We start from the raw sequence: 15,988 nt of genomic DNA, 5'->3' as shown, positions 1-15,988 counted from the left end.
AACATACTTCTACCTCTGTTACAAATTCTGAGAAATTTGTTTCCTGAAAACAAAACCGCTCTTGTTGCAAATTTAGATTTAAAAGGTAGTTGGTCTTAAAAAGTCATGATGCAAATTAATTGCACAATAATGGGTGAAAGTAGGCAAAAATAGCTCATCAGAAGATGATCAAAATACAGCTTCTTATATAAGTGGAAAGCAGATTTTACTGTAACTCACCGGCAACCTTAATAACTGAAAAGTTTTTTTGGGTAAGAATCACTTTTTCTACCTTATTAAAGAAGAAGAAATATTCAAAATCTTCACTTTGAACCCAGTTAACTATTCCACAGTATTGCACTAAGAATATTTGACTGCCTCGGTTAAGCCTGCAAAAGATACTATTTGCCCTGTCCTATATTTGATCATTAAATAGGTGCCAGGCTACGTCTGTAGCTATCACAGCTCACGAACAAGATCTTTAGACCTACTAAAGCTAGCTCTATAAAAGCATCGGAGCCTAATGCTCCACAGTGGTCAAAAATTCATTTAGAAGGGTTTACAGAACAAAGAAAGAAAACTCCATGGCCCACTTCATCTTGAACAGGATGTGCAGTCCTCGTCCCCTCGTCTCCAAAAGACTGTCACAGAGAAAGAGAAAGGCACAGAGAAAGATGATAGAGACAATGAAAGGTATGGAACAGCTTCACTACAAAACCTGAATGCATAGCCTAGGACACGTCAACCTGTAAGGAGAACAGCAAGGGTGACATGAGTGGCATGGAAAAGGTTAAGTGGAGATCAACTGTTTGTTGTTTTTTATAATACAAAATCTAGGGAGCATCCAATAAAATTGGCATCTTCAAAAAAGGGATGCTGCTTCCCATAAAACCTAGTTAGGGCATGGAACTCATGCTACAATTGGAGACAGTAAAGTCTACGAGGGTTCAAAAATATGCTCAGAAAGCCACTAGACAAACATCAAAAATCTCTCCATCAAAAGCCTGAAAAAGTAGCAAAGATAACAATCCTGCTCAGAAGTCCCTGAACTTGCAGAGGCTGGGAGAACACACCATGGAACAACTACTACATGTTCATCTTGCTCTTACGCTTTTCTTTCAATTTCTACTATTAATGGCTACTAAAGAGTGGATACCAGAATGGACTACGAACTGGTCCTTTTATTTGACCCAGTGCATTCATAGTCGGAGAACGTGCTAATACATTAACAGAGACAGATAACCAGGGAGAAGCTCTTTGCAAACAATTACCCAGATCTGCCCATTTTATGATGACTTAGGGCATCCCTTAGAGTAACTTAAAAAGAAGTGAGATGCAGAAGAGCTGTGTTAGGAGTAGAATGGTCCATAACAGAACCTTCATGCACCAACAGCATTTGCATTCTGTACATTTTGGCTGTTGCTGAGGGCTGTTGCTTGGTGTGATTGTCCAATCTGTTCCAGATTTCACAAAAATATGTTTTTATAACTGTAGATTCTGTCTGCCTACAAAGGAGTTATGATTTGTGGTATTACTAGTTTATTCTTTATCTTCTGGAAAGATCAAGTTTTTTTTAACAAATGGAAATCTTCAGTGCAGAGCAAAGACAACCCGAGCATCTCTGGGAGATGCCCATTATACGTACAGTCTAGATCGGAATGAGCAATGAGGACAGAGACAGAACAAGAGAGAACGCCATTTTTTTTCCCTTATAATATAGCCCTCTGTGAGGTGATCTTCTTTAATAATTCCAGAAGAAGACAAATACTCACTTTACAAAGTTCCTATAACATAGCCCTCTGTGAGGTGATCTTCTTTTAATAATACCAGAAGAAGATAAATACTCACTTTACAAAGTTGAGCTCAGGTTCATTAATCTCAATGAGATTTGCAGCATAGAGGATGATTCACAAATACAACGTTTGGGCAGTCATAGTAAGGATTCTGAGTTCTACCTTTATCCCTCTAATACCTAGCTTGCTTTGTAGCCAAAAGTTTTTTTAGCGTTTTTTCTAACTCCCAATTTAACTATGCCTAAAACTTTACCTATACAGCAAATAACAGATGTTGAAGTTGATTAAATAAACTGTAATATAAAATAAATAAACCAAACAACAAATGGCAGGATATCTTCCTTTTTGAATTCCGAGGATGCAGAGCCTTTACTTAATTTAGTAACACTAAACCAAAATATTAGAAAAAACAGAACTACAATTGGAACTAAGTTCAAAACAACTTCACTAATGGCTGGTATGAACATACCATGGAGATTTTAGACATCAGCCGCAATAGCTGGTGGAATCAAAGGTAGCATTCAAATTATTCCTTGATGATTTGAGGAGCCGGCTGGTTTGGTTCCTCAGGACAAAGCACAAAAATCTTGTTTTTTCCATTGCAGAAATAAGACTGGAAAGATTTCATTACAGAGACATCGTACCTTGCCACAGAAGGGGTTAGGATCCTGTTTCACTAAACTGCTCTTCATGACTGGGTGCGCGGGGTTTTTCAGGGTTCCCAGGCACAGTGACACAAACGCAGGAAGAAGACATCTGCCAGAGCTGGGTGTGCTGAGCCGCCTGTGTTACTGAACTGCCTGCCCGCCAGCAAAAAAAATGGCAACTACAAGCCAGGAAACAGCCCTGTCTCACTCTCAACAGCAGCTGATCCTACCCAATGTTTCCACAAGACACTTAGGTCTCAATGAATTGGGATTTTATGATGCAATCACACTTCATAGGTTGTTTCCAAGTTGTCCTAATCACAACTGACAGACTGTCAAAGACAGACAAGTCAAGCAACAAGTATACACAGTGAGAGACAGGTTAAGTAGATACACAGAAATACAGAGGGAACCAAGTATTTAAGTCAAGAGACAATGGGTACCATCAAGCATCTAAATTTTACTCAATATTTTCCATTCATTTTCCAAAGCATCCCTGAAAAACAATCAGAAAACATGAATATTCCATTTTACGTATAGTCACTATTCTATTTATTGCAGGATTAGAGCACCTCTTCAGCATTGCTGGGTTAACTTTGTAAAATGCTGTGAAACCTGTTTGGTGTTCCTCCCACAGCTTATAAGGGGTAAAACAAAGGCAAATAAGGAAAGGCAAAAATCATACAGAAGCGATCTTAAAAGTAACATGACTGCTTGAATGACGGAGTGGCATTTAAGCCCACTATGAAAAGATCACATTGATTCACACAGCTAGCAAAGTAAGGGTGAAACTGGAGACCCTGAAGTCAATCAAAAGTCTTCCATCAAACTTGGAAAGGTTTTGCCCATACATACCACCCTACTGACAAGCTCCATTTCTGGCCATGGAGATGACATTCTGAAATGCCTACTGGCATTAACTAAGGTACAGACAGAGTTGCGTTTGCTGTCGGGCAGTGTAGCGACACAAACGGAAATGCTGGTCTCAAAAATGCTGTAAATTACAGTAAAATTACATAAACTCATCATGGCAATCACAGCAAATTTCTCAGAGTCATGATGAGCAGACCAACCGCAGAAATTGCCTGGTCTTTAAAAGACGCTACAATGTCAGCAACACGCTCAGTGGGAATATTGGCTAATGGGTACATTCTGCATATATAATTGCAAGGAGAGGAAAAATGGAAACTGAGCAAAACTCTGCCTCCAGTCAATGGAAATGCAGATTCCTGTTATACTTCTAGTAGAGAGAAAAAGAAATCCTAGTGGTAAAATTCCCACGTGTGGAAGACACAGTGCTCAGTTCACAGAGAACTTTCATCTAAGGTATGAGAGCAAAGACCCTCATTCGTATACTTCAAAGGCCAACAGCAAGACAACACAGCATCACTTGCTGTGGGATGGAAAGCAGCCAGGGAGATCACTGCCCTTAATACACAAGTCAGCCACACAAGCGCTTAAACATAACGAAATGGCTGCAACATGCTGCAGTTTCAGATTCTGAGGTGTTTTGCTAATGCTGAATTTCCTCAAAATAAATCAATGATAACAGCTTTGCTGTCATTTGAGACTGACTCCCAAATTGATCACCAACAGCTATCCATTCTCTTTTTTATCGGGTATAAAAACAGATTTTATTGCTTTCAGAGAGGTTTTCCAGTTTGAAAGAGAAACCATTAAACCTAGAAAAGACCCATTTTTTGACTTGCTGGACTGGAGGAGCATTTGTCAAACACGCTGTATCAACACATCCTGCAAGATGTTCAGCAGCTTCATTGTTCACAGCCCTGTGCCTTCTGCACCATCCAAAGCAAGGGGCAGGAGTTCTGAGTAGGTGTTACAACAACTGTTTTCTTTTTAGCTTTAAATGACTATTGCAAGAGCAGAAGTAGATGAAATGGAATATTAGACCCTAATAAGCAACACCAATTTATTTACTCTCTTAATGCAAACCAGTGTAAATGTCAATAACGTTTCTATTTGGAATCTTATTACTAGAGAAACAAGTATCTCAGTAAAATATACCTTCCCCCCCACCCCCGAGAAAGAAAACTAATTCATCACAACCTATTATTTCATAATCGTATATATAATCGTATAAATAATTATATATAATCGTAATCTTGTTTTACCCATATAAAACTTTCAGTAACAGCATCTTCTCCTTCAATGTTTTTCTATTCCACTTAGATTTAAAACAGTGCTAATAATCACCATCTCCCATCTCAGTACTTAGGTGTACAGCCCAGGCCAAAATAACCTCCATTACCTTAAGAGCAATTGAACTATTTAAAACTTTTTATTAGTTATATATAGTTTAAATAGTTATTTTTATTTCAGTTTTTTATTTATATCTGATCCACTAGCTACGACTTCTGCAAGGTGAGGAAACAGATCTGCAAACATTGTTAGCTAACAGGTGTTCAGATAAAAAAACCTCGTGATTTACTGGCCATTCCACAGAGGGACTAGAGAGAATTAATTGCTCTTCAGCAACAGCTAGCTAGCTAGCTAGTAACCCACACAGTAGTCACGTGAACTAGTAAGATGCCTTTTATTTCTTGACTGCCTGCTCTCCCAGTGTCTACATGGGGTCATGTCTGGAACATAGTGGGAGAACAGCAAAACGAAGCACCACCAGCAAAAATACAATTGCTGTTATCCTGGTGGTGCAAAGAATAAGGAATGTTAGCACTTCAGAAGGGGTTAGGGAAGGTTAAAGATACCAAATCTGTAACTACAGTAAAAAAGTACCAGTTCATTAAATGCAGACCATAATTTTTAAAAAAATTAAAACCATCACAAGGAAGTTTAAGCACTAAGGTCAACAACACAGTACAATCTTTTGAATATTTTATAAATTTTAAAATGAAATATTAATTACCAACCTTAATGCCAAAGTGTAGGTTCCAGGTTGCCGTTGGCTTTCACGAATGAGATAGCTTCCCTCTGCAACACTTAATAATTGGTCAGCTTCCTCCCTTGAGATCATCCCATGGAATCTAAGGAACAAAGACTTCTTGAAACACGGGTCTTTTCACTTTTAAATCACCTTTTCCTCTTCTTTTAAAAACTACCAACCACAGTAATTAAAAAAGAAACAAATATAAAAATCACAGATTTGCAGGAACCTACAGCTTAAATTCATCTCCCTTTCTGCCCACATTTGAAGTCACTTTAAATGGTTTAGAAAAGCTGCTATGAAACAAAATCTATGAAACAAGTTTATTGCTTTTTAAATCTGCATCAATCAATTTAATATGTAGAAATAAATCCATTTTCTCCTGATGGCTTCACATCTTTTGTGCCAGTGGCACGCGATCCAACATTTTGCAGCATTCAGGGATATTATGGCTATTTGCTAAAATCTTGGGGACTGCATATAATCTCAGTAGTTACTGGTGTAATAACCTAGCACTACTACATATCTTTTTCCAAAAGAAACACAAGTAAGATCTGCTTTGTTTCCCCACACTAAACCTAACCATCTTTGCCTTAGTGGTCTGAAATAGAAGGCACACATATACTGTACACTTATATTGCATTTGTGATATCTTTTTTTTTCCTGCACACAAACATCTTTTGTAAAAGCCAACTGAAGGTGGGGGTAGAAAGAGACAACCCCTTGAAAGTGCTCAGTGATATCCATATCCACCAGAAAACACAGCTGTAACTTTAGGCAGATGAAAGCGATGACGCTGTGATAATAATCTGATGGTGAGCAAGCCACACAGAAAGAAACAAAGGCCCAGAGCAAGCACTTGCAACCTTTTCTGTAACTATTATCAACCAACGTGTCTGGATAAACCGCTTTCAGAGATGCATGTTACTTACTCTCTTCCATAATATTTGGGTCTGTTCTCTACCTAGAAGAAACAACAGAAATTGTAATGTTTCTTAACAAGGGAACCCATACAGTAAGCATACTGTTCATAATGTAGTATTGAAAATAGAAAGAGATATAATGTAAAAGTACAGACAACAATAATCTACTATCCCAGGATTTCCCCTGTGGATGGAATATAGGGAAACCAAAAGCAGACCTTCAGGAAACATTGCACTTCTGAACGGCTTAAAATGGAGTGAGAAAGAATGAGCTGCGTGGATCACGTCATCCTCAGGGCTCTGCTAATACAAACTGTTAGCATTAAATATTGCTTGTACAAACTGCCAAAAAGGGGAAACAAAAGATTCATTTAATGGGTGTAAGCGTACTGTATTGTTACGTGCACTAATACAGTGGAACATCTATAAAACTCTTAAATTTACAAGTTACCTTCCATCACAGAGCTGTTTGTGCCAGTGCTGTGAGAAATTAAACCACTGCCGTACCCGCTCCGAGCGAGGGCAAGTGGTAGATTAAATGGTCAAGTGCCTAAATCTTGCGCTTCTGGACTTGACTAAACTGTGTGATCTGTGGTATCACCAAAAAGACCCCAACACCAGATATGCTGCGTGACACCGGCCCATCCGAGCTCCAGAGACCATGCAGTGTAAATGCACACAACATGCAAGGGTGTGAGAACACAATCTGCCTGCTAAGTATCTCGGGTGAAGTAACTCATCTGCGATTGTCCAGGAAGTTTACAGACAAGTGAGGAACTGCAGAGCTCCCAGAAATCAGCTCGATAATCTGAACCACCGGATCATCCCTCCTCGCTAAATTTAAAGGAGGAAACTCTTTGGGGAGCAAAAGTCAACAGTTCTACAACCTGAAGTACAAGAGTATGAAACGATCCACCTATAATAAAACACAAAATACTCACAGTAAACTGCCACTTCAGTTTCTTTTTTCCATCTTTTCAGAAAAAAAGCCTATTAAAATTAGCACTTCTCCCCAGTTATCTCAGTGGAGTATAAAGATTTCAGATGTCCAAACCAACAAAAATTACATCCTAGTGTACAGCCTAATAATAACTCTTCCACATTCCCAGCAAGTATAAAGCTATTGTGATGGTTCATCACTTTTGAAAAATTGTTCCATCACTGGAAAGATTTATAATGTTCTAAAAGACTTCCTTTTCCTACCTAACAGCAAACAAGAGTTGACCGGTGTGGTAACTGTTTTCAAAGGGCCTGAAATGACTGCATCATTTCGAAAAAGAAAAAAAGTCTTACATATTTTAAGTGTAGGCTACTTCTTCAATAGGAAGATAACAACATGAATGGAGAAGAAGTGAAAACATTTTATTGCTGGTATTATAGGAACTTGCAACAATTCCTAACTAAAACCCTCCAGACAAGACACTAGTCTCAGGCAGTTGTTAAAAAAAGAATCCTGTCGTGAATACGGTTTTGTTGCCTGTCTATTGAGATTTTATATTTATCTCTGTGAATACAGTGAATTTATATGACAGAACTGGAAAATTTCTACAGGCAAAAGCATTCCATTTCAGAAATGGATTAGTAATGTGACAGGGCATCTTCAGAGTACTTGCAAATCCTAAAACAAATTATAATATTATACTCTGTGTGCAAACATTTGAAACTGAGAACTGGCAGGTGACTGGAGCAAAGCATCAGAGAAAAGCTCCGCTGGACTGCCAGGCAATTGTAGCTGGGTTTGCAGTTCTTCTCGGTGGGTGATGAGTTAAAGAGGGAAATAACCGCTTCTGTTAACATTGAGCCTCTACTGATTACTTTCACCAACTCACAAAAACTTCAGTGTAAACGTTGATGTGTACCACTGTTTGCTTGTATAAGCGGCCAGTGATTTTAATTATCTCCATCATTTGTCTGTTTGATTTTTTTTCCTGTACATAAATACAAAAATACAAACGAACCTTAATTCACTGAGTTCTACTGCCGGGGTTTTGGTGTTCTGGGGTTTTTTTGTAACTTTTTAAATTTATGATGTTAGGGTTTTCTGATATCTAGATCGCATGTGTACATTTAGACTCTAAGGCAGCTCCATCAAGAACTCAGCAGGGGCCTTCTCATTCCCTCAGAACCAGCTGGGCTACAGACACACACAGGCACCCACGTATCCTCCAGTTGCACGTGAGCACCGAAAGCCAAAAGAGTTCCGTTCAGAAGCTTCATTAGCGGAACTTTCACACTCAGTCGGCCTTAAGGAGACAAAACTAAAACATCCTCCTGGACCGGAACTAAAACCCACCTAAGAAAGGAAATACATTTTTAAATAAAATCAAAGCAGTAGCAAGAAAATGGTCATTTTAACTAAAGCTGTTAGCTGAAAACACATTGTAATTATCCTCTGCAGAGTTTCTTTCTGATTTGGTAGTATTTTTGGATCAAAGTATCATTGAGCATGAGTAAAGGCAGCCTTAGCTACTTCATTTTTTCTATATCCAGTGAAGACCAGCTGAATGCTAAGTCTTTTGACTTCTCAGGAATTTTTATTTATGGGAAAAATTTCCTATTGCTGTTACAAACATTCCTAATGTTTGTTTAGCCTGTGTTTGGTACAGTTTTAAAAATTGCTTCTAACTTAGAAAAAAAAAAGAAAAAAATAATTGTGAGATATTTATTTTCAATGGGCTTATTTGTATAGCACTGATGCAGAGGCCACACACAAGAAAGGTTCAAGTCTCGCTATGATACCTGCAAGAAACACAAAGGTCAGTGACGTATCCATCACTGCTTTGTTTCTGATTTTTTCAAACCAAGGTGCGAAGCCAATGAAAACAAGTTTATGAACAGATAAACAGGGGCAGACTTGGCAAGTGCCTTACCGTAGCCATTCCTTTGGAAAAGAGCTTAGTTACTACGAAAGCTGGGAAGTCATACTGTGTGAATATCATACAGATAAAGCCATCTTTAAGAACAGCTTTAACAAGGATATACGTTATATATGCCCACTCTACGCTGTGTTTTGTGACTACTCAGAGAGGCCATTTTCACAGGGATACATAGAGATGCTGTTTAACAGGCTTCTTAACTACTGGCACTGAATTAGGATGAAGCCTCATAACAGGATGGAAAAAGGCCAGTGATTTTAATTATCTCCATCATTTGTCGGTTTGATTTTTTCCTGTACATAATAATTTAAAATTTATTGTAGAGTGCCTTCATATAGCAGTCAAGGATGTCCTACATATGCCTGCATGCGCACGTGCACATGTGTGTATATAAAAGATTATATGCCCAACAAATACAAATTCCAGGGAGGTAATACAATATTAATTGCACAAACAACATTACAATTTGGATGTAAGCCGCATGCAGAAGTCAAACATCCTTAAAATGTAATGGAATCATCAACTTTACAAATGAACCTCATGCAGTGTTGAAAACCTTGGCTCTGTTGCACCTTCACAATAAAAAAATGCCAAATGATTGCAATGCTCTTTTTACCTCAGTGTAACTCCGCTCATCTGTGTGTTGCTCTAATACGAAACCGGTGTAACAGAGCAGAAACTCGGATTCTCTGGATTTGAGAAGCAGTTCATATTAAGTAGGTCATTCTGTTGAATATACCTCTCAGTATCAGCACTTGTACAACACGTGCCTTTGCACCTTAAATAAAAGGTGGGTTTTTTTTTTTACCGTGTGATTTCCGATTATTCTTTAACAAGTGCTTTTTCCCCTTATCATCACTCTTGCTTATGTCAACAGGTGGAATACAGGAAGGCAAGAGGAGCAATTTACGTGCTAATACCTTACCAAATTACATGTTGTTCCCTCCCACTGACCTCTTTGATGTTCTCTGGACCAAAATTCTCTTCCTAATATTTATGAATTTGTTTATACAGCTGAATAATTCAACCACTTAGGAAAAGATTCTGCTCTCCACGGACTCACGCATGGCTGCTAATAGAAACCCAGCTGAGAAAGAGCAGATCACAAAGCTCAACGCTAGCGGGAGAGGCTGAGACCAGAGAGAAAGGTTAAACACGTTACTGCTCGCTGAATATATTTTCACTTCAAATCTGGCTCAGCTGCATAAATTGTTCAATACTTGTAATGAAAAACACTTCTCTGCATTATAACGAATTAATGCAGAAGTAGGAAAATGCGCACTGATAATGTATTCTTTCAATTTTAACTTTATTAGGTAAAAATAAGCTTCAAAGAGCTTTTTTTTTGGTAAATGGACTCTTTAATGAGAAAATGTGTATTTAATATGTTCTGTTCTCCAGCTAAATACCTGCAAACTGACTGATTCTTTCATAGCTCTATTTTATTTAGCTCAATTCTCGCTAGTTTCTAAAAACCGCAGATTTTATTTCTCAGTTTCTACAACAGCGTTCATGCTGCAGACACACCATGGTTTACTCTGCAGTTCAAGGGCTGAGATGAAAGTATTTTAAAACACAGAATATCTCTCTCCTTTTTTTGTTCCCTCTGGCACAGGGCAAGTTTTAAGACTTACTGGAAGTTTGTCATATGTTATATATGTCATATGTTATATATGTCATATGAAATACTTTTGAGATGAAGATGAAAAAAGGAACTATTTGACAGCACTTAACAACAATAAACACAAGCCATTGGAGACAGGGAATAAAATACTTCACCCTATCCAGGCGAGCACTCTGTACAGTCACAAACCTGTACCAAAAGACTAAGCTCCTGCAAGACTTCAGCTATTTTTATATTAATGTAACGAAAAAACCTATCATACCCTTTCATCATCATACCCTATCAAACCCTATCATCAACCCTTTCAACACACAAAATAGAAGAGAACCTTCCCAATACTGTAGCAATGGTAATAAAAAACTGGAAAACCTCCCATTTCTTCACAGTTCAGATCTTATGTTCTATAGATCTTGCCCTTCAAATCTCCATCCCACCTTATCTGATGTATGTAAGATAATATGCACAACAACCTTAACAAGAATACCCCTGCTTGGACCCTCATTAACAGTAGAAACAAACTTTTTGCTACTCTGCTTCTTGTAAAATTCATGTATTGTTCTTTTCTATAGCTATGTCTTGGTTAAGTGCAATCAGCTATAGCTATACCTTTTATAAAAATAAAAATATATCAAATTAGCAAAGGCAAATAAGAGTGCTTCCATTCAATGTAGTATTTCACTTTTGTTAAATCTCTACTTTTTATCTTAAAAACTGACAGACTATTTCATAGAATCACAATTGGACATTTGAAAAGATGACAGAGAAACGCCTGTTTAGTTCTGTAAAGTAATCCTCCTTGTGATCTAGACTGTGAGCTATTAATGTTCCTGACAGTGCTATGTCCCCCTGTATTTAATACCATGTCAAAATGACTAACATATTTCAAAGATTAATTTCCTTCTCTTGGCGCATGATAAAAATGCTTAAGTTTTATTCCAGCAGCGTAATAACTTTCAGTGGTTATTCAGTAAGAGCTGTGTTTTGTAATACTCCTTAATAAGTCAAGCCTAGCATTTTTGAAATGGAAATTAATGTTTCCCAGGTTCCTAACTGAAGCTGCAAGAGAGATGCAGTTATGAGTAAAATCCTGCTGGCAGGGATGTTTGGTATCAGTTAAACCCTCCAGCAGCGCAGCTCTGGAGAGGTGCTGCTCCGCTGGACGGCAGCTCAGGGCACGCTGGCAATCCAGGCTCTGCCTCCACAACTGACCCCAACAGCAGGTGCTTCTGCATCACTGTGTATCAACAGGATCCCGTTATTACTGTTTGGATCCTTAAAAGCTGGGGCTCTGCATAGCTTAGCTACTAATATTCAATAGTCTTAAGTATTGCAGCTCGAATAACAGCATGAGGGGAAGTTTCTGTCTTCCCTCTGTTGGTCTACTGCATACATCTAGCAGCGATGCGTGCGCAGGTGTACAGTTTCCCTATACAGCTCTGCTTTTGCTTCTGTGAATTTCTGACCCAAAAAGGAGAAGAAAATTAACGTTCCCATTTATCTAAGAATCAAAAACCAGTAAATGATTCTCATCATACTCAAAATGCTTTTTAATTTGATTTTTAGACCAAACGGATTTCCGGGTACCACTGCCCCCAAGGCTACTTACTCTAATCACTGCGCCAAGTCTCCCAAGGAACCATTGTTTGGGTTGGACAACAGTAAGGATAGACTTGGAATTACTGGACTCTATAAGACTTTGTAATACCCACCTCACGAGTGCAGGTTATCCTTCTAGGATGGGGAGCTTCCTGTTGCAACTGATACACTGAGAGAAGGCAGAAGTTAAATTCTGATTAATATAGAATCATTGTACAAATTAGGCATTTTAACATTAAAATTTGCTGTTTAAAAAAAAAAAAAGATGACAACGTTCTGCAAGATTTAATGCAAGGATACATATATCAAGGTCTCACAAATTAATTACAAGTGTCAGAAAAAAGAATGTTGCTCCCAAACTGGGATTATTGATCATCTTTACAATTAATTGATCGAGTACTAGGGAGTCACTGAGTTAAGACCAGGGAAGTTTCCATCAAGTAGATCAAAAAAGGAATAACGATAAATGCAAATTAAATTTTATTATATGTCAAATCAGGCTGCTATCAGATTTTCTTCAGTAAGCTGATGGAGTCCCATCCTACCACACTGGGCACACACTCAGTCACCTGAAATACATCAAGACTTTAAAAGAATCATTCAGAAATTTGCAGAATCAAACCTTCTGCTTTTGCCACTGCTCAGTGATGACCTTTCTGAACAAAGAAAAAAGTGGCCTTTGCATTTGCAGATGTAAAGACATCAGGAAATGAGTAGCAGGGTAAAACAGTTAAGGCCCAATTATGACATACATTTACTAATATCTCTCCCCCCCAACCACTTTTTTTCCTTTTTTTTTTTTTTTAAAATAAGCCTCATCAAGCCAGAATAAATTTTAGAAGCCAGCTGTAAATTTAATGGTATTAACGTGCAGACTTTCTGACATAATACCAAAGGAATGACTTTCAACTTCTACCCCAAAAAGAGTTTGGTTCACAAGCCACCTTTGCAATAAGGCTGTCAACACTGAGTTAGGACTTGAATAGTACTCTAGAAATGATAAAATGGATATTTGGAATTGTAATCTTTTAAAATTAAATTATCTTTCAATCATTAGTACTAACACCATGGTCTAACAGCATGTGCCGTCACCTTCTTCAGGTAATAAGACTATACATTGATTTACCCAATGAGATTTGACTCGTTTGATCACAAGTTCTTTCCACTGACAAATGCTGTATTTATGCGCTAAGTTACACGGGAATGGAGAAAATGGCAAGATGCCCGATGATATGGCAATCATAAGACAAATTGGAAAAAATCACTCCCGTTGTTCCAAACACAAAATCTAATGTTTTTTCCTGATGTTACTAAAATCAATTCCTACCATTCTGTAGTGGTATCACAAAAATGATTTTTGCAAGCGATGAAAAACAGCACACCAGTATATAAAACAGCAATTTTCATTTCAAGCACAGCATGACCATTTATTTGCCCGGCACACAGATTCCCTTGCTTTTATTGTAAAAGTTGTGTTTGATGGCACCGGGCCTTGTCTATATCTAATTCTGAGAACTGTAGTCAAGATCAAAGGAAAAAAAAATAAATTTAAAATCACAGAATAAATACATATTTCTCTGAATTTCACAGAGGAGCAGTGGAGACTCACAATCAGCATGCTCTGCAGAAACTGGCTAAAAACTGAGAACTGTTTCCCACCTTACTTCAAGCCAGGCTGAAAAGATTTTCTGGAAGGAAATTCCTCTTCTCTTCTCCCAGTCAGAAGCACAGCAGGTAGACTAGTTAAGTTACAAAACAGGATGCCTTTTCCTCCTCCTGTAATCGATGTATGCAATTCAAACTGCTCAACAACAGTTTCCTTGCTGTAAGTATTGTCAGGGAAGTCAAACAAGACATCCCTCTTCATCCCTCATGAGGCAAAAATAGAATCAAACCCCATGACCGGGTGGTTTGACCCACGGGAAGGGTTCACTACAGGGAACCATGACAGTGTAGGACAGTGGGTGCACACACATTTGAACGTGCCCAAGCCTTCAGCTCCCGGCAAGCCGCCAACGAAGCTCCAGTATTGCGGAGGTTGGGCCCTCCTGTGATAGATTATGGCATGGAATAAACCGAACAAAGAGGCAGTGTTCCCCAAGTTCACAGAAGGTACAGAGCTGTGATTCACTGCCAATGCTTGCAACCCGGTGCAAAATACACAGATCTCAGCAAGAAGTATGGCAGTCATGACTAATGATGTTTAATACCAAGGAGCGAAGCGTCTCAGTTTTATCCTGTAGCCTTCTGCTGCAAGAAAAAAGCTTGCTCAAATCATTCTGTGTGCAAATTCTTTAATTTTAAGTGGCTGACTTGGCATATGACAAGCTACTGGTATAATAAATGATGATTCAAAAGGCACAGACAGGCCTTGCCACCAGATTCACAAGCAGAGCAAGGGCTCAGCCATCTCAATTACATGACAGCAATTGTATATGTTGGCAATTATTAAAAACCATTCAAGTCATTCATCTAAAGAAAACACTCAAGACGGACAAATTAAAAGTCTTCAGACTTTTTTTTTAGACTTGTTGCCTTTCTGTTTTCTTCAATTAACATAACTGTATTTTAAGAGACCCTGACATTCCTAAACTGTTAGGGTGTTTGCAGTTTTGCCATAATTTTTACTACAAATTTCACAATATCTGACTATATCCTTACAGCCTAAGCTCTTTGAAATTTCTTATGAGATGCTCTCATTTACAGAAGTCATCTAATGCTCATATTGCATAGAAGATCTTGACTGTGTAATCATGATCACCTTAACAACTCAAAAATTGGAAACCAGACACAAACATGGAGGCTGATTTATGAGTTTTAAGGCCTAACTGTGATGCGTCAGGTTGGCAATAGCAGGGACAGCCTCTGTGAGCCATTAACAGAATACTGGTATAGGTGGCAGAAAAGCTGTTTTCTAGTGCTCATTTAATTCTACGATAAATACTTTAGCTGACAAAAATACTTTAATCTGCCCTCTTACACTTATTCTCTTCCTAACGCTGGTTTTCGCCAAAACTTTAAGACCAACCCAAAATCTCCGATTGTAAAGATTTCTCACTGCAGGATGGAGGCCTTTTTGAAATAACTACATTTTCTTGGGTGCTAAATCTTCCCAACCTTTAGAGAGCAACATTTTAATCATGTGCAATGTTGTGTGAGCAAATCCCTTTAGCCAGCCAGAAGACGCCAAGCCTTGGGAATAGATACAAAAGAAAATGCAAATGTAGGTTTGACATCCCTAAACTGTTAACTGTGTTAAACACACAAACATTCTGTTTTCAAAATCTGCTTTTAACAGAAGACTCTTCTTTCCTGCTATGTTTCCTCAAGTCTCAAAACGTCTCGCACTCTGGCTTTTCTGTCTACAAAGAACCAGAATTTAGAGGTGAGACACAGCGGGAAGCTACACTGCTTTGCTGTGCTGCCATTTGTCTCACGTGTTCTCTTCAGTCTTCCCAAATGTCCATCAGCACTGCCAAACAACAAGTCATTACTTTACATTAAATTTTTTTGTATTTAAAAAAATTAAGGTTTTTTTATTTGTTGGGGTTTTTTTTGTTGTGTGGGGGGTTTTTGGTTTGGGTTGTTTTTGTTTTTGTTTTTTTTAATTAGGAATGAAAACCAGCAGGTTGTGACATTCCCAAGGGA

General features: G+C 38.2%; 1 protein-coding gene across 4 annotated transcripts in view; it reads right to left on the bottom strand.

Moving 5' to 3' along the window:
- Positions 1–15,988, bottom strand: part of CHN1 (chimerin 1) — a 106,084-nt gene that overhangs the window by 66,377 nt on the left and 23,719 nt on the right. For 3 of the 4 annotated variants that reach the window (XM_074596006.1, XM_074596007.1, XM_074596008.1), the window contains 3 exons: positions 12,454–12,509; positions 6,254–6,285; positions 5,308–5,421 (listed from right to left, as the gene is read on the bottom strand). In XM_074596006.1, the coding sequence (XP_074452107.1) occupies positions 5,308–5,421; positions 6,254–6,285; positions 12,454–12,509 (202 nt within the window). Of the gene's footprint in view, positions 1–5,307; positions 5,422–6,253; positions 6,286–12,453; positions 12,510–13,999; positions 14,117–15,988 lie in introns of all 4 variants that reach the window. The other variant, XM_074596009.1, reaches the window with a different exon arrangement.

The sequence above is a fragment of the Larus michahellis genome, chromosome 7 (genome assembly GCF_964199755.1).
Source record: "Larus michahellis chromosome 7, bLarMic1.1, whole genome shotgun sequence".
Classification (NCBI taxonomy): Eukaryota; Metazoa; Chordata; class Aves; order Charadriiformes; family Laridae; genus Larus; species Larus michahellis.
This window is presented reverse-complemented; position numbering and strand designations above follow the sequence as displayed.